The sequence below is a fragment of the Mesocricetus auratus genome, unplaced genomic scaffold (genome assembly GCF_017639785.1).
Source record: "Mesocricetus auratus isolate SY011 unplaced genomic scaffold, BCM_Maur_2.0 Super-Scaffold_100676, whole genome shotgun sequence".
NCBI classification, from domain to species: domain Eukaryota; kingdom Metazoa; phylum Chordata; class Mammalia; order Rodentia; family Cricetidae; genus Mesocricetus; species Mesocricetus auratus.
The window spans coordinates 104,134,458-104,158,030 of NW_024429266.1; the positions used below are offsets into that span (position 1 = coordinate 104,134,458).

The window sequence follows — 23,573 nt, forward strand, 5'->3', positions numbered from 1 at the left end:
TCCAGCCATGCCTTTGCTTTTTTATTTGTTTCTTATTCCATTCGCAGTGTCTCTAGCATACACAGATAATTCATTACTTAGTGTCTAGGGAATGATTCCCTGAGATGACGCCCAGTCCATCCACGTCAACTTTAAACACCCTGATTGACATTTACCAGACACCAGAAATGTCGGTAAGGCTCACCTAGGATTGTTCACACTTCTCTCGGCTGCCGGAACACTCCCCCAGCCTTCTGTGGTGGCACTGGTATATCAAGCCAGCATTAGTGGAGGCAGGACATCAGAAGTTTAAACCAGCTCCATCTGTGACACCAAACACCAGACATTTTGGTACTGACAGAGAGGTGATGAGGGTTAGGTCATGCATAAGCTGATCATGCTAAGAAAGTTCATTGAGAAGGACGGCTCTGATACACTCTCTGTAGGGGAGAATGGGAAGGCAGTGGAAAGCTAATTAAGCCACACTGTATAGAGGAACACAGGCTGTCTCAGACTGAGCTGACAGTGGCATGGCACTGATGACACCATCCTCTCAGACTGAAGAACCTCATTCCTTGACTCCTTCAAGATGCTCACTCAAGCCCTGGCGCAGTCTCTCCCACACATGCTTCCTCCACATATCCACGTGTCTGTCTTCCAAGAGGCTGGCTCCATAGGGCTTCTGCCCGTGGATGTTGGGTTGCCCTGGACCCTCTTCTTGGGCTGCTGCCACACTAGGCTAGCACCTCCACAACCACTAAAGCTTCTCCTGTTGTTAAAACTTCCACACACACTCAGCCCATAGCTATGTGTGAGCAGCTCCAGCTGTTCTCTGTACAATTGTGCTATGTCTGCAGTGACAGCCACTCTCATGCTCACTGCCATTGTCAGCAGATTTGGTGAGACAACTGGGAATTCTATAGTGGAGGAATTAGTTAAAAAAAAATGAGGGTGGTTTTCCTCATGTTAAAATGGGAAACAATATTACAATGAAGGGAGGTAGGTCTCTGTATGATTCCACGATGGATGGGTTGAAAATGGAACAATTAAATAAAGGCATACTTAACTTAGCTGGTATTTACATAATGTCATTGATAATCATTACTAGTTTGGCAAGTCTTGTTTTATTTCCCCAAACGTTGGTTGATACCAGGGCCAAATATGAAAACCTGATAAGATAAAATCCTTAGAAAGATAGATTAACGGAAACAAGAAAAACTCACACACAAGCAGAGGGGTTTAGAGCAGAAGTTATCACACCATGGCTTTATGAAGCTGAAGAGGAGTGCCCCAAGGTTATTAGAAAACAAACCTTAATTTATGACAAAGGCTATTGAGAAGTAAACTAGAATCCTATAGAAATGTTAGATTTGAAAAGATTTAAGGAAGCAATAGTTTCATATGGTATGCATTCACCTTTTGTGAAGCAGATGTTAAATTCATGGGCCACTTGGAAAAACAATTATTCCTTAAAGACTGAAAAGAGTTAGATACATCAGTGTTGAAAGCAGGTCCTCAGTTCCAGTGGAGAACATGGTGGAGAGACAAAGCAAGGGCCACTGAACAATGAGGTAGGGTTAGATGTTGTAAAATTTTCCAAGATCAAATCCTTGGTGAGGGCCATGATGCTGAGGTGGAAAGACAGATCATACCTTGGTCCTATGCCATACAGAAGCTTTGAATGCTTGGGACGAGATTGAAGAATCAGGAAAGAAGATTGATCTATCTAGTAAAATTACACTAGGCCCAAAGAAGCCTTCACTGACTTTTTTTTTTTTTTTTTTACAAATATTGACTTTAGCTGTAAATAGAATGTCAGATCCAGGAGTTAGATGCATATTAATTGAATCTGTGGTTTTGAAAATAAAATGCTAATTTAGAATGTAAGAGGGTGATCAGGCCTTAAAGTATGAGATTTGTACCCACAGATGAATGGATTAGAAATAACATCTATTGAATCTCACACTTATGATAATACTTGGGTAGGAGAAGTGACTTCTAAAAATTTTAAGAAAGCTCAAAAGGTTAGATGTCTTAATTGTGGTAAAGCAGGTCATCTGAAAAGGGACTGTAGGCAAGGTGTTCCTAGAAGCAATATTTTTTCTAGAGAGAATCCAACATAAGGCCTCAGCATTCTTGAATATGCAGAAGGTGTGACAAAGTTCAACAATAGACTAATGAATGTAGATCAACAACGGACTGGCAAGGTAACCCTTTGCCATCAGGAAATATCACCGGGGGCCTCTTGTAGGCCCCCATATCAAATTTGGTTCAGTCATTCCTTATTAGTATTGGGAAAAATCCTCCACAGAACAATTAAAAGACTACTACTCTGAATGACAGAACAACTTTAGAAGATTTAAAATTTTTTCATGAGAAACCACGAAGCAAATATTTTGATGAACTTCTATAAATGATCAAAGACCAAAGTTAAAAATACAAATAAATGACATTTTAATTGAGAGTTTGGCAGACACATGGGAAGATGAAACAATAATTGCACCAAAACTTTGGCATTCAAGTTGGCCTCTTCAGGAGGTTCACCTTTTAGTGATCTGAACTTTATCTCAGGTAAAACAAAGCATGAGACATGTCAAATGTATAAGGCCAGAACGACAGGATGGAGAATTGAAGCCATATGTGTCTAAAGTAGCAATGAATTTATGTGGGCATGATTTGTTACAGCACTGGACTACCCAGATTAATTAGAACAGTCAACAACCATCTGGGTTGTACATAAACAGAGCACAACAGCAACCCATCTTTCAGTTCCCAACAGCCCTACCTTTAACATGGTAAACTGACAAACCTGTCTGGGTGGAACAGTAGCCTACATCAGAAAAATTACAGGCCTTAGAACAGTTGGTATAGGAGCAGCTAAATGCTCAACATACCAAAGAGCTGACAAGTCATTGTAATTCTGATATTTGTCATTAAAACAAATCTGGAATATGGAGAATAGTAATGGATCAAAGAGCTATTGATAAGGTGATTCAACCAATGGGCTCTTTACAGTCTGGAATTCCCTTGCCTTCTCTATTAGCTAAATGGGGGTCTGTTATAGTGATTGATTTAAAAGATTTTTTTTCTGTACCTTTGCAAGAATAGATTAGAGAAATATTTGCCTTCACAGTGACTACTTACAATATTTCCCTGCCTATTAGAAGATATCAGTGGAAAATTCTTGCACAAGGAATGTTATAGAGTCCTACCTTGTGTCAATATTTTGTACAGCAATCAGTTTCCTCAATCTATAATTTACCATTACATAGATGATACCTAATAAGTTGATTCAGATGCAGATATACCAGAGAACATGTATGAAGAAGTTAAGAACATTTTGCCTTGTTGGGGATTACAAATTGCTCTTGAAAAAATACAAAGAGAAGATACTATTAATTAGGATGTTGAGCACTTTCTCAAGTGACTCTCAGCCATTTTAGACTCCCCTATTGAGAATTCTCTAGTTTTATACCCCACTTTTTAATTGCATCCTTTGGTGTTTTGGAGACTTGCTTCTTGAGTTGTTTTTATATTTTGGAGATCAGCCCTCTGTCAGATGTGGGGTTAGTGAAGATCTTTTCCCAATCTGTGGGCTGCTTTTTTGTCTTGTTGCCTGTGTCCTTTGCCTTACAGAAGCTTCTTAGTTTCATGAAGTCCCATTTGTTAATTGTCGATCTCAGTGTCTGTGCTACTGGTGTTATGTTCAGGAAGCTGTCTCCTGTATCAATTTGTTGAAGAATATCTCCCACTTTCTCTTCTAAGAGTTTAAGTGTGGTTTATAAAGAGAACTAATTGGATCCTTTCTCACATTGTACAGGGAAACATCAATGACTGGAGCCCTTACATTCTATACTGGTGCAAAAAAAATCAGAAAATGCAAGTTATAAGTCAGGAAATTTAAGTAGCTCAAGGCCCTTATGATTATGCTCAAAAGCCAGAATTACATGCTAATCTAATGGTATTTTTATATTTTCCAGACCCTGTTAATAGAGTTACTGACTCTGAATATGCAGAAAGAACAGTTTTACATACTGAGACTGCTGAACTTATTCCAGATGGTTTTGAATTAACTTTGTTTTTTTTTGTTTTGTTTTTCGAGACAGGGTTTCTCTGTATTTTTTAGAGACTGTACTGGAACTCACCTGTAGACCACGCTGGCCTCAAACTCACAGAGATCTGCCTGCCTCTGCCTCCTGAGTGCTGCAATTAAAGGCGTGTGCCACCAACGCCTGGCTAACTTTGGTTTTTATTCAGTTACAAATAGAAATCATCCCTTGTCTATAACACATATCACATCCCATATGGCTCCAGTAGCCCTTCTAGCACAAGGTAACGATGAAGTTCATCAGCTACTGGTAGGAAATGTGCTTGAAGCCTCAGAATTTCATAAGAAGCACCATGTTAACAGCAAGGGTTTAAAAAAAAAGATTTTCTGTCACTTGGCAACAAGCCAAGGAAATTATAAGGGTCTGTCCTACTTGTTCTTGGTATAACCAAACTCCAATACCTGCATAAAGTAACCCAAAGGACACTCTATGAAATGAAATTTGGCAAATAGATGTGTTTCATTTTGCCGAATTTGGAAAATTAAAATACATGCACAATACCACAGGTATATATTCAGGATATCAATTGACACCTGCTTTGAGTTCTGAAAAGGATGACTCTGTAATTACACATTTATTGGAAGTTATGGTCATCATGGAGACACCTGTACAAATTAGCCCTGACATGACTCCAGCATATTCCTCTAGTAATATGAAACAGAGTTTTTCATATCATAACATAAAGCATATTCTGGGCACACCACACAATCCTACAGGGCAAGCAGTTACATAAAGATAGAATCACACTCTAAGAGATATGCTTACCTAAAGAGCAAGAGATAATAAAACCTCCAGAGATAGACTGCACAATTTTTTAACTTTAAGTTTTAAGTGCGAATTAGAAAGGAATGACAGTTGTAGAGAGACATTAGATGGTATAAAAACACTGCTGAATTAAATCTGCCTGTATATTTTAAAGATGTGTTGACCTCAGAATGAAACTAGGATATGTGTTACATTGCAAAGAGGTTTTGCTTTTGTTTCCACAGGAGAAGAAAAGCTACAAATACTCTCAAGATTAGATGTGAACAGGAGAGGCAATTACAGTAGGTGAGGCAATAGTTCAAACACTATAAACTAACACATAAGACTAACAAATGAAAAAAAAAAGACTAACAAATGCCTTTCATTTGATCAGGTATAACATTCCCAAAACGAAACTCTCTGAAGTTAGGGTTGAAGCAGGATATTGTTTTTGTCTTATGCAGAAAATGAGGGCATCCAACTAAGGAATTTGAAGACTACTGGACAAATGAGAAATAATCCAGACACAAATTCATCTCTGGATAAATAATTCAGAGAAAATGTCCCAAGACATTTTCTGTTGTAGGAATTTAGAATTTAGGAGAGTCCCTGCATCTAGGATAAAGATTAGAGTGAATAGTTGTTTCCCAGAAGTGCTTTGACTGTGAAGAAATCATTGTAGAAAACAATGATTGCTTTCCATGACTTGTAGAATTGTTTTTCTAAAGTGACACTATGTCCTTTGCATGTTGTTGGTCAAAAGACACTTCTGGCACATCTGAAGTTCTTGGATTACTGGGTTCCCCAAAACGGTACACAATCAGAACTAAAGCAGCAATGACAAAATGTTTAACCCCCCCAAAAAACCCCACCCATTGATTGTGTAGCAATCAATAAATATGCCTGTCAATAGCAGTTTCAGGTTGAGTCTATCAGAAGCTAGAACTTCCTGCTGCTACACAAGCCTAAAAAGTTCATGGAAAAGTGACCTCTTTTTTTTTTTTTTTTTTTTTTTTTTTTTACAAATTGATGCAACAGAGATCCCTGGAAATCAATCTAACTCTAGTTGTATCAAGCTGACCAAATCCAACAAGCAACCTAGAATCATCCCGAGATCCCAAGCACAAATTTTTAAGCAAACCTCAACTCTCTTAATACTGAGTTTTCAGTGTGTAGATCTGAATATAGACACAAAATTTTGATGATGGGGAATGTCTTTCTGTGTATATGTTTCTCTTATTGGTTGATGAATAAAAGTTTGAACAATAGAGGCAGGAAGATAAGTGGAACTAGGAGACAAGAGGAGAATTCTGGAAAAGGCAGAGAGAGGCGCCACCAGCAGATGCCATGTGGCAGATGGGGGAGTGATAGGTCCGGACCCTTCTCTGGTGAGAATGGACCACATGGAAATGCTTGGATGGTGGAACTGGGTAAATAATTGGGACAGAGCTGGTCAGTGGGAAGCTCTAGCCATCAGGCCAACAGATTTATAGTTAATACAGCACTCTGGTGTGTTCATCAACAGATTTATAGTTAATAGAGCACTCTGGTGTGTTCATCAACAGATTTATAGTTAATACAGCACTCTGGTGTATTCATCAACAGATTTATAGTTAATACAGCATTCTGGTGTGTTCATCAACAGATTTATAGTTAATACAGCACTCTGGTGTGTTCATCAACAGATTTATAGTTAATACAGCATTCTGGTGTGTTCATCTGGGGCTGAAGCAGCAAGACCTGGCAGGACAAGAAACTCTAGCAACATGTAGACACAAAAAATTTTGATAATCTGTCAAGTTCAGGACTGGAGAGATGACTCAGTAGTGAAGTTTCCTTACTCTTCCACTAGAAGACATGAATTTTATCCCAAGCACTACATTGTGGGTACATAATAATGCTTACATACTGTTGCAGGGAATCTAATGCACTCTTCTCTCTTCTACGAGCACCAAACATACACTGAAGCAAAACACACATGCAGATGAAATAAAATATAGTAAATTAAAAACACCTCCACATTTCCTTTATGTCACAATAGACAAACCAGCCAGAAATACATAGAAATATGAAAGATATCTATAGGACTAAGCCATGCACCAAGTGCTTCATTGGGAATTCTAGGCAGAGGCTTTACCCCTAAGAAATGCCCCAGATCTTCATTGGGGTTTTCTGTGCAGGGTATTTACCACTGAGCCACAACATTGCCTGGTTTCCTGTTTACTGGCATAACTGAGTTTTAGGACTAGAAGCTCAAATTATCTTCTGACTCTACTTTTCCAATCCCTGTTATCACCCAGTGTTACATACTGGTTATGTTTCCCATTCAGAGTGGGCTTATACTTCTGGGTGGAAGACTGATGTAGGTATCATATTGGAAGTTGTAAAATATCAGGTATTAGAGAGTGATGGGAATCAGAGGGGAAGAGTGTGGGCAGCCATGGTGTGATGAGGTCAGCTGCATACCATTGGTAAGGTCCTGGCTGGTCTCCCAGTGCACTGAGTCCCACTCATCAAACTGCAGGCTAGGGAAGAAGGCCCCTGAGGCTTCAGCATGCGCAGAGCTGGTCTGTGTTCTCAACAGACCTGGGCCTGCATCACTTGCATCTATAGCAAGACACACCCATACCACACTATTCCACCTGAATCAGTACTCCAGCTTCAGTGGACATAGGTGGCTGAAGGAGGGACGTGTTGTTGAGGCAAGTTTCCCAGGCTGGATCTGACAAGCTGCCCATCTGTACAGCTATTATTAAGAATGATGTAAACATACTACACTGGTTATCACGGTTACAATAACCAGTTGGAGTATCAGTAACCAGACTTGCACTGAGACTCTCTTCCTTCCTTCTCTTTGCCTGTGAGAAGTGGGAGGCTTTTATAATACCTTGGCATCTGAGAGGTTCTTCAGTTTTGTGTAATTTCAGTGGGCCACAACAGTGAGTAGGAGGAAGCCCTCCTTTTTGACATTTTCCTTGTCCTTCTCCAGGGACTCCTGGGCACAGCTCTGGTCCAGACATGCTGATATTGCTGCTTCTTCCTCCTCCTCCTTTTTTTCAAAACAGGGTTTCTCTGTGTAAGTCTGGAGCCTGTCTGTAGAGCAGCCTGCCTTTGCCTCCCGAGTGCTGGGATTAAAGGTGTTGCCACCACACCTGGCTCTTGCGAGCTTCTTGGGCTCCTTATGAAGCCAATGAAGCTGCAGCTTGTCCATGGCCAGGTTGACCCTGGCTATGTGCTCCCTCTCTGCATAAACAATGTCTCATTTTGCATCTACTGCCCTAGCCCATATAAGATTCTCAAGACGTTTGGACCCCAAAGACAATTGGATCATGGGCCTCTTCCCATCCTTCCATGCAGAACTGTCTGCATTCCACCTCAAGGAAAGTTCTGAATTCTGACTTGAACCTAGGGAAATTCTGACCTTGCCATGGATCTCTGGCTACTAGCAGTGTGTTTGGCTTCCTCCCTTGGTAGTCCAGGCCTGTTCTCCTGGTACTTAGGTGGCTAAGGCCAAGGGGCAGTTCAAAGGCTACAATGTAGGTTCTAAATCAGTCTAGGCAAGTGAGAGAACTGTCTCAAAACAGATATACACAATATATTTAACAAAAATTTTTATTTCTTTGCAGTTTTTGTCTGATTTTGAGATGAAGTCTCAGTGTCGACAAGTGTATCAAAATGTCATCTACATCAATGTTTTCAGTTCATAATGGTCTCATTCAGTACAGAAATAGCTCAGCATTCGCCAGGCCTCTGCAAAGAGAGGTATTGAAACCTGTCATCCAGAATTATTATGATGTGAAGGCAGAAACCTCATGATTACATAGGTCAGCCTGAGCTTTATGAGCCTGTTTCAAAAAGAAAACATCAAAAGCAATGACTAACAAAAAATAGACCAAGACTTGCAACCAAGACTGATGGATATGGTTTGGTTCTTACAATCCACATGGTAGGAGGAGAGGACTGCATCACATAGGCTGTCATCTGATTCCAAATTACACTCTGCATGTGCATGCACAAAGACAAGAATAATGAACTAAACCTTAAGAAAGAGATAAAAACAATCTTGAGATGGTTCCACAGTTCAGTGCCTGGTGTGGAGCACACAGAGAACATTGCTGCTTCACTAAGTTCCAGTATTTTAACATTGCAGACCACAATCCTCCAGCATTTTTTAATTTCATTTTTAATAGTTCTCACTATGTGTTATGGGAGTTTCCTTATACCTTTTCCTTCAGGAAATTTTGTGTGGGCTTCAGTGGAGAATAAGGATATATAAAATGACAGTCTCTTTAAACAAAGTAATTCTTTGGGAAAAATCTCCATCACCATAGAACCATATACTGTGATAACTCTGCCGACTCCCACACAAGAATCCACATTGTGTCTCCCATTACACCAAGAACAGAGAGAACTGGTGACACCTGGTCACAAGGATGAAAGCACACTGGGTAGAAACAACGGGCTCACATCAAGATAGGCATTTAGATACTTGAACTTACTGCTTTTTGCCTTAGTAAAAATGCTACGATGGGGTTGATGGCCACGTTCATCCTAGAATCATATGGCTAAACTATTGTGCAATTGTAGAGAATAAAAGGTATAGGTCTTTGAGAATAAACCAGCAGCTATTTTAATTCACCCTCAGATCCTGTCAATCTCCTTCCTTCATCGACTTTATACCTCCTCTTTGAGACCTGAACCCCATTGGAGCTGGACTCTGGCAAATATATTAAAAACAAAAACAAAAAACCACAGTTCAGTTTCCAGCCCCACATGGCAGCGTACATCTTGAATGTCAAAGTTCCAGGGAATCCAACCACCTTTTCTTGCCTTTGTGTGTGGACAGATATGCAGACAGATACACAGGGTCATGGGGCAAATATACCTTAAGGAGAGCCTAATGGCAGGAGCCACTCACGTGGAAGAACTCTTCTATCCTCTTATGCCTGGATGCCAGGTCCACCAGCTGACTCTGTAGTTGGCTTTTGTGGTTTGGCAGGATGCCCAGACCCCGTACTCCAACCTATACTGGGTTCCACCCACACCTGCACTAGTAGCTCCTGTAATTAGAGGCTTTTCATCCCACCCAGTCTGCAGCCACTTTTAAAACAGCCACTCAGAGGATTAATACTAATTATATACTGTTTAGCCTTTTAGCTCAAGCTGATTATTAACTAGTCTATACAACTAAATCAACTCATCTTTATATATCTATGTATTGCCATGTGCCTGTGATGGTACCTTATGTTTTAAACACCTTGCTTTCTTGGTGGCTGGCATCTCCCCGACTCTACACTTATTTATTCTCTCTGTATCTCTGCTTGCATTTCCCATCTGGCTCTATTCTGCCTGTCTACTGGCCAAATTAGTTTCTTTATTAACCAACAGCAATAAAACATATTACCAGCATACAGAGGGACATACCACATAATTTCCCCCTTTCTGTCTAATCAAAAAGGAAGGATACAGTTACAATATTTAGTCTATTTGTATTTGAAAAAATTAAAAATACTCTATTCTATCTTTGCAAGCCTCAAGTTTTATATCTAATTATCTTTGGTCATAACTAAGGAAAACTATAATTATAACTAAGTCTTCAACTCCATCAAAGACCATAGAAGATTCAATATTACACGAGAAACAGACAAGTGAATTGTAAGCAACTTTCAAAATTCTAAAATTGACAAAAGATATCTGGCTGCCTGGATGGTCATCCAAAGTTGTTCTGTAACACTGAGGCATCCATCTTCAGTCTACAGGCCTACAGTATCTGGCAGATTTCCCAGCAAAGCAGAAGCTGTCCTACCTATATTGACAGTTTGTCAGTCATTTTTCTCTATGTCCTGAAGAATTTTCGGCAGACTCTTCCATGAAGCAGGAACCCTGAAGTACTGTCCCATCTTGTTTTGCCAAGTTCAGTAGTCATTTTTTTTTATGTATCCTATATGTTCAGTTTATACAACATACAGTCAAACAGTCCAGGCAAGAGCAGTTTCTTGTTCAAATGGCTAGCCCTGCCATCTTGAAAGCAAATTCCCAAAGGAGCTTCGATACACATCATTCTCCCAGGAGCAGTCGTGTCTCATGGCTGAGAAAAGTCTAAGTTCTTAAAACATTTTAAATGCCATATTCTGTAGGTCTTTGAAGTGTTTGAAGATTACTCATGTGAAATATATCTTTGTATTACCTTGAAAACTAACATGACTATAAGTTTGATAGACATGAGTGACTATTAGCTTGCAATTCTTCATTATGCTGACTAGCTTTTAAGGATGAAAACTTCATATTGTGTAATTAAACAAGCTGTATAGGTATGAGCTGTATAGGTAATATCTTAAGCAAAAATAGGAACAGATATGCAGTATGAGGACAATAGTCTTAAATTTGTATCAATATAAAAAATTCCTGCCAATGCAAAATATCTGAGATAAATAATGATCTTCACATATTATATTCCCCTAAATATAACAAACATCCATTATCCACCAAATAACTGAAGACCATCCATAAACCCCAACTCTTGGAATGTGGATGTCATTTTCTCCAAATTGCTTCCTCCTGTCTGTGGATGAAGTATCTTTAGGGTCCCTAATAAAATTTTGAGATAATGAACAAGTGGTGAGAGGATCAGTGGTAACCCGTGTTGATAGACATCATCTGTCAAGGTTCAGAAGGTCTCCCTTGATCAAAGCTGGTCCATCTTAACCCCAAGCAAATCCACAGCCTCTTGTTTAGGCAAAACTGCTTCTCCAAAGCAATGCATCTTTTAATTTACATTTTGCAAACATATTTTTTGACTTGTGTTTCAAAGATAAGGTTTTTAAAAAATATTTAGGTTGGTATCTTTTATCAGTATCTCTTCTAATCCCATGTCTCCCAGCAGCTGTCTCTTCCCCAGGAGCCATTAAAAAATTCAAAACCAACACAATAATACGCACAATCAAGACTCCCTGTGTATTTGCCATGTTTATTTGGCTTTTTTCTTTTATATTACTTTTACTTTCTCCTTTAAGACTTTATTTTTTTTAACTATTTATTTCTTTTAATAGTGGTCTGTACCCAATGTCTTAAGCCTACAGAGAATTTCTAAACATACTGTGACACATTTAGAGGTTTCTTTTGGTCTGAATCTGTCTTTATTGCAAATTTGTAATCACTGATCAATGTTTTACATTTTGTAAGTGGGCTTGACTAGGATCAAAATGGTATCATTGGCAGTTGGCTCCACCCAATTTGGCTTTCAAACATGGCGGAGGTACATTCATGGCAAGCTCTGGCGATCACATTTCCTCACTGATAAAATTCTCTGCCACTCATTTGTGTTTATGAGAATATGATTAGAAGAAGTATTTAACCTCAGAATCAAATACCATGATCCAAAAATAATGGGATGACAGATAAATACCATTTTCTATTGCAAATACATTTATTATTCAAATTATCATGCATATCTATTATTCTTGCAATATAATATGTTTACAACTTGAAAAACAGACAACATTTTACAGATGCAATGGTTGTACTAATCTTACCAAAGCAGCAGTGAGATAACTCTGGGGGGAAAATGTATTTGGATCCTAAGGCCTGGCCTCATTTATTAGTTTCATGGGGATTTTCATCAGTTTGAAAGTTTTCATAATTTTGAAGGATACTTCAATGTGCAAAGGCTCTATCACACTGATTACCTTCATAAGGTTTTCATCAAGCTGATTTCTTTCTTGCCTGTGAAGATAACAGTTCTGTACAAAGTCTTTACCACAATTATTGCATTCACAGGACTTGTCTCCAGTATGAGGTTTCTTTTATTTGAAGGTGACTGTTAAATGCAAAGTCTCTAGCACATTGATTATATCCACAGGGCTTCTCTCTAGTATGAATTCTTTCATGCCTGTGAAGATGACTTTTACGTGAAAATGCTTTATCACATTGGTTACATTCATAGGGTTTCTCCCCAGTATGAATTCTTTCATGACTGTGAAGATGACTATTGTGTGCAAAGGCTTTACCACATTGATTACATACATAGGGTTTCTCTCCAGTATGAATTCTTTCATGACTGTGAAGATGACTCTTCCTTGCAAAGGCTTTACCACATAGATTGCATTCATAGGGTTTCTCAGTTTCATGACTTCTTTCATGAATGATAAGATTATTCTTCTGTTCAAAGGATTTAGCACTTTGATTATATTCAGAATGTTTCTTGCAAGTTTGTCTTCTGTCATGACTGAGCAGATTACTCTTCTGTGCAAACGTTTTACCACACTGAGTACATTCATAGGGTTTCTCTCCAGTATGAATCCTTTCATGACTTCGAAGATTACCCTTCTGTGTAAAGGCTTTACTACATTGATTACATTCATAGGGTTTCTCTCCAGTATGAATTCTTTCATGATTGTGAAGAGAACTCTTTTGTGCAAAGGCTTTCCCACATAGATTACATTCATAGGGTTTCTCTCCAGTATGACTTCTTTCATGACTAAGAAGATTGCACTTCTCTACAAAGGCTTTACCACATTGACTACATTCATACGGTTTCTCTCCATTATGAATTCTTTCATGAATGAGAAGCTTATACTTGTGTGCAAAGGCTTTACCACAATAATTACATCCATAGCGTTTCTCTCCAGTATGACTCTTTTCATGCCGGTGAAGATTACTCTTCTCAGCAAAGGCTTTACCACATTGATTACATCCATAGGGTTTCTCTCCATTATGACTTCTTTTACATATTTGAAGATAACTGGGACTTGCAAAGGTTTTATCATATTGCTGATATTCACAGGTTTTCACTACAGAATAAGATCTGTGTACTTGATGAAGACTGGGATATGCAGAGACTTCATCACTTTGATTATATTCACAGGGCTTTTCTTCCAAATGAGTTCTTTGGTGTAAAGAGGAATCATATCTAATTGCTTTACATTCATAGAAATTCTCTTCATTAATGGTTGTTTTGTGTGTTTGAAGATACCTGTGATGGTTAAACTCTTTAGTACAAAGCTCACATTTTTCACTTCCTCTTTCCACATGAGTTTTTTCATGTCTTTGAAAAGAACTGGAAGAACTCAGAGTTTTAGCACAGTGATTGCTCAAATAACATTTTCTTATACTGTGAGTCACACTACCTGTGCAAAGTGAACTAGTACAGACAAGTGAATTTCTGTCATCCTTGTTCTCATAAGGTTTTTCTCCAAAGTGAGAGTGGAAACTTGTATCACAGTCATCATGTTTTCTCATAGTAGTGACCACATCATATCTTCCAATTGTTCCAGGAGAAACAGAGGTAGACTGCTTCTTTCCATATCCCTGATGCTCACATGGCTTGTATCCACAGAGACAGTTGATATGCCTATCAAAGGAAGGATATCATATAAAAGGTTTTCACACTGCATTCACACAGTCTAACATTTTGTGCCTCAACGATGTGGTATATGGATTCATGTTTCTACACCTCTATAAATTCCTTGTCTCTCATAAAGTGCTCCTCTCACTAAACTATGGTAAGTCACTCATTACAAGCATATGAGGAACACTGGCTTTGATATTGAAAATTTTCTTATTAAAGATCCTAGAATAGTATAATCCCCTTATCAATGTGTATATCTTATATGATGATTGCATAGCATGACAACAAGTGGATGGACAAATCTACAATACAGCCACACATAATCACAATATGATTAAAATTATGACATCTCTTATGGCACTTTTTCCTTATCTTACCTTAAAGGAATGCTTTCCAAACGGTGATCAGCTACCTGAACTTGGACTACTTGGTGCTGTGATACTGTAATAATCATCACAAACCTGTGCTAATTTACATTGTTGCTATTCTTTAAAAGTTCAGGGAACACTAACATTTCTTCCAAGGTCCATATATACCTGCTTGCACATGCAATTACCTTCCGTGTCTTCCAGAACTTTGACAATGCTCTTCAATACCTTGATCGTCCCACTCGTACCCTAAAATACAGCACCAGAAAGTGTATGAGATATATTACTGGAAATCAGGCACAACTGAAATTAGCATCTTTTGTGAATCTTTGAACAATGCCTGATTTACTCACTAGATTCTTTCTCCTTCCCATTCAAAATCACAGAAGAGCAATAATCTCCAAGAAAAGCTTGTCATCTTAAGTTGAAAACTGAGAGAAAGTTCACATTCCTACCTATAGAAGTGAGGTTCCAATAGGTTTCCAGCATCACATCTTTGTAGAGACTCCTCTGGGAAGGATCCAGCAAAGCCCATTCTTCATGAGTGAAGTTCACATGCACATCCTCATAGGTCACTGCATCCTAAAGTATCCCATAGTGTACATAAGAGAAATGGTGAGACTGACTGCATTGCAAAAGTACACTTCATTGAAAATATATTTACCTAATTCATTGTTTTAGTTATAGTCTATCACATGGGTAATAAAATACCAAAGGCAGTTGCCAACAGACTTTAAACAGAAACACAAAGGATAACCATGCTCTCCATATGTGTGCCCACAAAAGAGAACAGGGAACTGCAGAAGAAATGCCTAGTAATAAATCCAGAGAGACATTCAAACAGAACAATACAATAACATCAGCAAATTTCATCAAAATTATTAACTTAAAAAGGGATAGACAACACGGGTGTGGTGGGGCCCACCTTTAATCCCAAACCTCAGGGAACCAAGGCAGGTGATACTCTGTGATTTCCAAGTCAGCCTGGTCTATGTAGAGAATTCCAGACAGCCAATGATACATAATGAGACTCTGTCTCAAACTAACAAAAAACAAACACATAGAAATCACACAGAGTTTCACTCAAAATTCCTCAATAGAGTTAAAACATGCACTCCAATTCTGTAGGGGATCTGACTCTGGTTCCATGGACACCAGGCACACATACTACACAGGCATGTAAGTAGGAAAAATTCATATATAGCAAAATTATTACCGTAATAAAACAAAAAGGACAAAGGGACTGAAGATATATCTCAGTTGGGAGCATGCTTGCCTAGCATGCAGAAATCTCTCAGTTTAATTTCTGTTCCATGTAGTGTACAAGGATTAGGACGCCTGTAATCACAGAACACGAGAGGTGGATGTAGTAGGACTAGGACCAGAAACTGAATGTCATTCTTGAGGACATAGGAAAATTGAGGGCACACTGCCTTAAGAAACAAGAACACAAAAGCAATCATAAAAGAATATTCTAGGAGAAAGTAGAGAAAACCATATGGGACGCAAGTTCTAGAGTTATGAAAGCCCACAAATCTGGAATAGGTATTGATTTCATACATAGGCAACAGAAATGGCAACCAGGGTGTGAGAACTGAACTCTGTCTTCTGTAAATTTCACATGCACATTTTCTACTGAGCCATCTTTCTAGCCCTTAGAGACTGTTTATGCACAACATGGCTTCAGTTTCTTATTGTTATTAACAGCACAAGACATGTTTATCTCAGAGGAGGCAGATCCTTAGAATGCACCAGGAAAGTCTATATCTGAAGAAAACAGGATTTCACTGTCCACCAGCAAGAATCCATAGGATCAAAGGAACAGTTCTTGCTTGTCTAGTTACAACCATCATATCCCTATATAATTATATATAGCTCTGAAAATAAAACATTGAGGTTTAGGTTAAAGACAGAGGTCTCCCTAAAATGAAATTTTTAGAGAAAGGTCTTTTTCAGAGGGCATGGAGACCTGAATGATATCTCTGACCTCACCAACTGGGAAGTGGAAGCACAAGAATTGGGACTTCAAGGTCTACTTTTGCCCCATAAGATCCTATCACAAAGAAAGAAAAACAAGCAAACAAACAGAAAAGTCTCTCTACGATGACACATGAAGGTCCCAACCGATTCAAAGGAGCTCTAGAAAAATTTAGGAATAGTGCCACATAAAACACTTCCTTTTCTTTGTAAGACTTATCTGTTTAATGATATCTATAATTTAGTTGAAGGAACATTTTAATCCCATTACTATTTTTTCAGTGTCTACTGGTTGGAGATCCCCTGTTTGTAGGCCCTAGATTAGATCCTAAGGCCCATCTGGTACCACCCCACCCGTCACTCCCCAGCTCCTGGTGAGCAGGAGCACCCAGAGGCATGGACACCACCTGCACTGATTGGAGAAAGACTGGTCCCCTAAGACACAGGCAGCACCTGTGTACTGATTTGAAAAAGAATTAACACCTGTACCTGTAGTTACCCCAAACCCAGATGAGTAGACAGCAGTGCAAGATATGTTCAAACATATAAAGAGCAATGTGGCACCACCAGAACCTAGTGATTCTACAACAGTAAAATCTAACCATCCCAACATCGATGAAACAGAAGAAAATGATCTTTATGAAGATGAAAGAGGCTCTAAAAGAGGAAATGAAAAAAAGTGTCAATATAAAGCATCCAGGAAATCTGGGACACCATGAAAAGACCAAACCTAAGAATAACAGGAATAGAAGGAGAATAAAACCAGCTCAACAACTCAGAAAATACATTCAACAAAATCCCAGATGAAAACTTTCCCAGCCTAATGAAGGACATGCCTGTGAAGATACAAGAAGCTTACAGAACACCAAATAAACTGGAACAAAAAGAAAAAGTCCCGCTGATACATAATAATCAGAACACTAAACATACAGAATAATAAAAGAATACTAAGAACGTCAAAGGAATAAAGGCCAAGTAACATAGGAAGGAAGACCTACAGGAATTACACCCAAATTCTCAATTAAGACTTGGAAAGACAGAATGTTCTGGACAGACATTTTGCAGATACCAAAAGACCATGGATGCTAGCCCAGACTACTTTCAATCAACACAGATGGAGAAAACAAGATATTCCATGACAAACCCAGATTTAAACAATACGTTTCCACAAACCCAGCCCTACAGAAACTACGAAAAGGAAAATTCCAACCAAAGAAAGTTAGCTGCATCCACGAAAACACAGGCAATAGATAATCCTACACCAGCAAATCCTAAAGAAGGGAAACACACACACACACTACACCACCACCACCAAAACCAAAAAGTAACAACCATTAGTCATTAATGTCTCTTAATATAAATGGACTCAATTCACCTATAAAAAGACACAGGCTCACAGAATGTATACAAAAACAGGATCCATCCTTCTGCTGCATAAAGAAATACAACTCAACTTCAAAGACAGATATTACCTCAGAGTAAAGGGTTGGGAAAAGATATATCAATCAAATGGGCCTAAGAAACAAGTTGGTGTAGCTTCCCTAATATCTACCAAAATAGACTTCAAATTAATCAAAAGAGATGAAGAAAGAAAGTTCATATTCATCACAGGAAAATCTATCAGGATGAATTCTGAACATTTATGCCACAAATACAAGGACACCCACATTTCTAAAAGAAACATTTCTAAAGCTTAAATCACTCATCAAAACCCACAAACTAATAGTGGGAGACTTCAACACCTCACTCACACAGGTCTGCCAGACAGAAACTTAACAGAGAAATAAGGGAATTAACAGATGTTATGACTCAAATGGGCTTAATAGATATCTATAGAACATTCCACCACAAAACAAAATAATATACCTTATTCTCAGCACCTCATGAAACTGTCTCTAAAAGTGACAGTGTACTCTGTCACAAAACATATTTCCATAGATACAAAAAATTGGAATAACTCTCTGTATCATTTGGATCATTATGGCTTAAACTTAGAATACAACAACAACACAAATTACAGAAAGCCTACAAACTCATGGAAACTGAATAATGCCCAATTGAATCACCATTGGGTCAAGGAAGAATTTAAAGACTTCCTAGAATTCAATGAAAATGAATGAATGCACAATACACCCAAACTTAGAGATAGTATGAAAGCAGTGATAAGAGGAAAGTTCATAGCTCTAAGTACCTATATAAAGAAACTAGAGAATTTTCACACTAGTGACTTAACAGCACACCTGAAAGGTGTAGAAAAAAAGGAAGTAAACTCTCTCAGGAGGAACAGACACAGGAAATAATCAAATTGAGGGCTGAAATCAATAAAAAGAAATGGAACAATTAAAAAAAAATCAATGAGCCGGGCATTGTTGGCGCACGCCTTTAATCCCAGGACTCGGGAGGCAGAGGCAGGCGGATCTCTGTGAGTTCGAGGCCACCCTCGTCTACCGAGCGAGTTCCAGGACAGCCTCCAAAACAATGCAGAGAAACCCTGTCTCGAAAGAACCAAAAAAAAAAAAAAAATCAATGAAACAAAGATTTGGTTTTTTGAAGAAACCAAAAAGATAGACAAACCTTTAAAAAAACTGTATTCCACAAAATTGTTAAATCTAAAAGAATACATTTTCTAGATAAGTACCACATACCAAAATTAAATCAAGAGCAGATATGCAATTTAAATACACCTATAACTCCTGAGGAAATAGAAGCAATCATTAAAAGTCTTTAAAAAACAAACAAAACAAAACAAGCCCATGGCCAGAGGGTTTCAGTGCAGAATTCTACCAGAATTTCACAGAGAAGCTAATATAATACTCCTCAAACTGTTTCACAGAATTCAAACTAGAGGAACATTACCAAACTCTTTTAATGAGGTTACAGTTACCTTGATACCCAAACCTAAAAAATATACAAGGAAGAAAGAGAATTACAGACCAATCTCCCTCATGAACATTGATGAAAAACCACTCAATAAAATACTGGCAAACCTGATGTAACGGGGTTCTGATGGTTTAACAAGGGAGGAGGGACATACTTCTAGCTCCTGGGTAGATTTCTTCATGCCCTTTGGAATGCCATTGCCAAAATGAGGATGGAAACTCATCCACCAGTTTCCTTTCCTCTTTCTTGTTGCACCTGATGTTAGGATCCAGAACTTTTCTTTTTTCTGCTGAGTTGTGCCTTTCCTTCTGGGATTGTTAAGTGAACCCTGTGGTAAAATGTTTGCAAGTTAGCCTATTCAGCTGTTTACACTGTGAAAGTGGATATTGTTACAGAGAACACACCAGCTGTGGTTTTCTCACTCCCTGTGAATGAATGTGTGAAATAATCTGTAGTTTTACCTGCTGATACTGTCTATCTGAAAATCTGAATTTATTCCCCCCACCTCCCCTCAACCAAAAATACTGGCAAACCAAAATCAAGAACGCATCAAAAAAAGCCATCCACCATGATCAAGTAGGATTCATCCCACATATGCAGGGTGGTTTCAACATATGAAAAACTGTCAAATTAATCCACCATATAAAGAAACCGAAAAAAAGAAAAAAAACATTCTGGGCGTTGGTGGCGCACGCCTTTAATCCCAGCACTTGGGAGGCAGAGGCAGGCGGGTCTCTGTGAGTTCCAGGCCAGCCTGGTCTACAGAGCAAGTTCCAGGACAATCTCCAAAACAATACAGAGAAACCATGTCTTGAAATACCAAAAAAACAAAAACAAAACAAAAAAAATGAAAACAAAAAACCAAACAAACATGATCATCTCATTAGATGCTGAAAAAGCCTTCAACAAAAGCCAACACTCCTTTCATGATAAAGCTCTTGGAGAAATCAGGAATTCAAGGAACATACCTAAACATAATAAAGGCAAGTCAAGAGTCAACATCAAACTAAATGGAGAGAAACTCAAAGGCATTCCACTAAAATCAGGAACAAGATAAGGCTGTCACTTCTCTACATATCGATTCAATGTAGTACAAAGTTCTAGCTAGAGCAATAAGACAACAAAAGGAGATCAAGGAGAAACAAATTGGAAAAGAAGTCAAATTTTCACTATTTGTAGATGATAGGACGGTATACTCCAAAATTCTGCCAGGGAACTACTACAGTTGATAAACACCTTCAGTAATGTGGTAGGATACAAGATTAACTCCAAAAACAAAACAAAACAAAACAAAACAAAACAAACAAACAAACAAAAAAACAAACCAGCAGCTCTGTGGTTATATCTTGCTTGTAAAAAATAAAGCCTGTCTGAAGGACAGAGAATGGAGCTTGCTGACTCCTGTCGGAATGGCTGAGATCTAAAACACTAATGAAAGCATATGCTGGAGAGGATGTGGAGTAAGAGAACACTTCTCCATTGCTGGTGGGAGTGCAAACTTCTACAGCTACTTTGGAAATCAGTATGGCCGTTTCTCAGAAAATTGGGAATCAATGAACTTCAAGACCTAGCACTCTTGGGCATATACCCAAAGGATGCTCAATCATACTACAAGGACACTTGCTCACCTATGTTCATAACAGCATTATTTATAATAGCCAGAACTTGGAACCAACCTAGATGCCCCTTAAACAAAGGGTTATTACTCACCAGTAAAAATAAATGACATCATGAAATATGCAGGCAAATGGATGAAAAAAAAATCCATCCTGAGTGAGGTAATCTAGACCTAAAAAGACACAGTATGTATTCACTCAGAAGTGGCTAGTAGATGTAAAGAAAAGGATAACCAGGCTACAATTCACAACGCCAGAGAAGCTGGGTAACAAGAAGGAACAGAAGAGGGACATGAGTGGATCATCCTAGGAAGGAGAAATAGACAAGACCTCCCAGGTAAACTAGGGGTGGGGGAGGGGAAGAGGAGAGGACAGGGGTTGCCATCATGAGGGGATGTGATTATTGAGTTGGAGGAGAGATGGAGAGGAAGAGAAATGAAATATCTTGATAGAGGGAGCCATTAAGGGGGTAACGAGAAACCTGGTGCTAGGGAAATTCCCAGGAATCCACAAGGAGGATGTCAGCCAAGACTCCTAGCAATGGTGTAGAGGGTGCCTGAACAGGTCTTGTCCTGTAATCAGATTGCTGACTACCCTAATTGTCACTATAGAACATACATCAGTAACTTATAGAAGCAGATGCAGAGATTCACAGATTCCAGGGGAGGAGAGGGAGGAGGGATTATATGAGCAATAAGGGTGAAAATCATGATGGGGAAACCCACAGAGACAGCTCACCTGAGCTCGTGGGAGCTCATGGACTCTGGAATGACAGCTGGGGGAGGCTGTATGGGACCAAACTAGGTCCTCTGAATGTGGATGACAGCTGGGTGGCTTGATCTTTTTGTCAGGCCCCTGGTAGTGGTACCAGGATTTATCCCTGGTGCATGAACTAGCTTTTTGGAGCCCATTCCCTATGGTGAGACACCTTGCTCATCCTCGATGCAGATGGGAGGGGCTTGGTCCTTTGATAGCCAGGCTTTGTTGACTCCCAATGGGAAGCCTTACCTTCTCTGAGGAGGGGATGGGGGTGGGGGAGCGACAGCAGAGCAGGAGGACAGGAGGGAGGGGGAAATATTGGTGGTATATAAATTGAAAGAAAAAAAAAACTACTACAGCAGGTTAAATCAATTATTGACTCTCACACACTGGTAATAGGAGATATCGACACCCTGCTCTCAATTATGACAGGAAATCCAGAGAAAAAGTAAACAAAGAAATACTGGACTTAAATGATATTTATAGAACATTTAACACAAGCACAAATGAATGCACCTTCATCTCAAAACTATAAATAGGATCCAATCTTTACCACAGTGAACTCCATGACTGTTGGGCCATTCAGGCTATAAAGCACTGCACACATGATACCCTACAAGCCAAAACTAAAAACAAAGACCTAATCCACCAAAGTCATTATTCATATTAACTGAATTAAGTCAAATAGAACATAACTTTTTATGCTTAAAAGCTGAGGAATGGGGCTACACTGGGATCCTAAATACTTTTGTAGTCCCAGGCCAGGTATCAGACACTGTATTGCCTTAAATCTGTGCCTGAGATGTCTATTCTTGTGAATACCCACAACTATTTGGCAGGGTATAAGATTAATCCAAAAAATTAGTAACCCTCCTATATAAAGATAAATGGGCTGAAAAAGAAATCAGAGAAACATCATCCTTCACAATAGCCACAAGCAACATAAAATATCTTTCACTCTAACCCAACAAGTGAAAGACCTGTATGACAAGAACTTTAAGTATTTAAAGAAAGAAATGAGAGAAGATGTCAGAAAATGGACAGATCTCCCATGCTCTTAGAGAGGCAGGGTCACCATAGTAAAAATGCCAGTACAATCCCCATCAAATTCTTCACAAACCTTGAAAGAACAATATTCAACTTCATATGGAAAACAAAACAATCCTGTACAATAAGGCAATTTTAGGAGGCATCACCATCCCTGACTTCAAGCTCTAGAGTAATCAAAACAGCAAGAGTAATCAAAACAGCAGGGTATTGGCACAAAAAACAGACAGGTGGCCCAATGGAATCCAATTGAAGACCCTGATACAAATCCACACACCTATGAACACCTGATTTTTGACAAAGAAGCTAAAAATATACAATGGGGAGAAAAATGCATCTTTAACAAATGGGGCCGGCATAACTGGATGCTGACATATAGAAGAATACAAATATATCCTTATCTATACCATGCATAAAACTCAAATCCCAATGGTTCAAAGACCTCAACATAAATGAAGACACACAGCATCTAGGGAGAGAAAGTGGAAAGCACCCTTGAATACATTGGCCCGGGAGACCACTTCATGACTGTAACACCAGTAGCATAGACACTAAGATTGACAGTTTAAAATGGGACCTCCTCAAACTGAGAAGTTTCAGTAAGGCAAAAGAGTAAGTCAACAAGACAAAATGGCAGCCTACAGAAGGGGAAAAGATATTCACCAACACCACATTTGACAGAGAACTGAACTCCAAACTATACAAAGAACTCAAAGTACTAGACAATAAATACCAAATAATCCAATTA

General features: G+C 38.8%; 2 protein-coding genes across 7 annotated transcripts in view; both read right to left on the reverse strand.

Annotated features, from left to right (window-relative positions):
- The window catches only part of LOC101834311 (zinc finger protein 665-like), a 135,354-nt gene that overhangs the window by 98,205 nt on the left and 13,576 nt on the right, over positions 1-23,573 (reverse strand). The gene's annotated exons all lie outside the window — the stretch shown is intronic.
- The window catches only part of LOC101833795 (zinc finger protein OZF), a 29,439-nt gene continuing 14,294 nt past the window's right edge, over positions 8,429-23,573 (reverse strand). For all 6 annotated transcript variants that reach the window (XM_040738020.1, XM_040738023.1, XM_040738019.1 and 3 more), the window contains 3 exons: positions 15,002-15,128; positions 14,735-14,795; positions 8,429-14,181 (listed from right to left, as the gene is read on the reverse strand). In XM_040738020.1, coding sequence (XP_040593954.1) covers positions 12,603-14,181; positions 14,735-14,795; positions 15,002-15,128 — 1,767 coding nt within the window. In that variant the 3' untranslated portion in view covers positions 8,429-12,602. The remainder of the gene's footprint in view (positions 14,182-14,734; positions 14,796-15,001; positions 15,129-23,573) is intronic.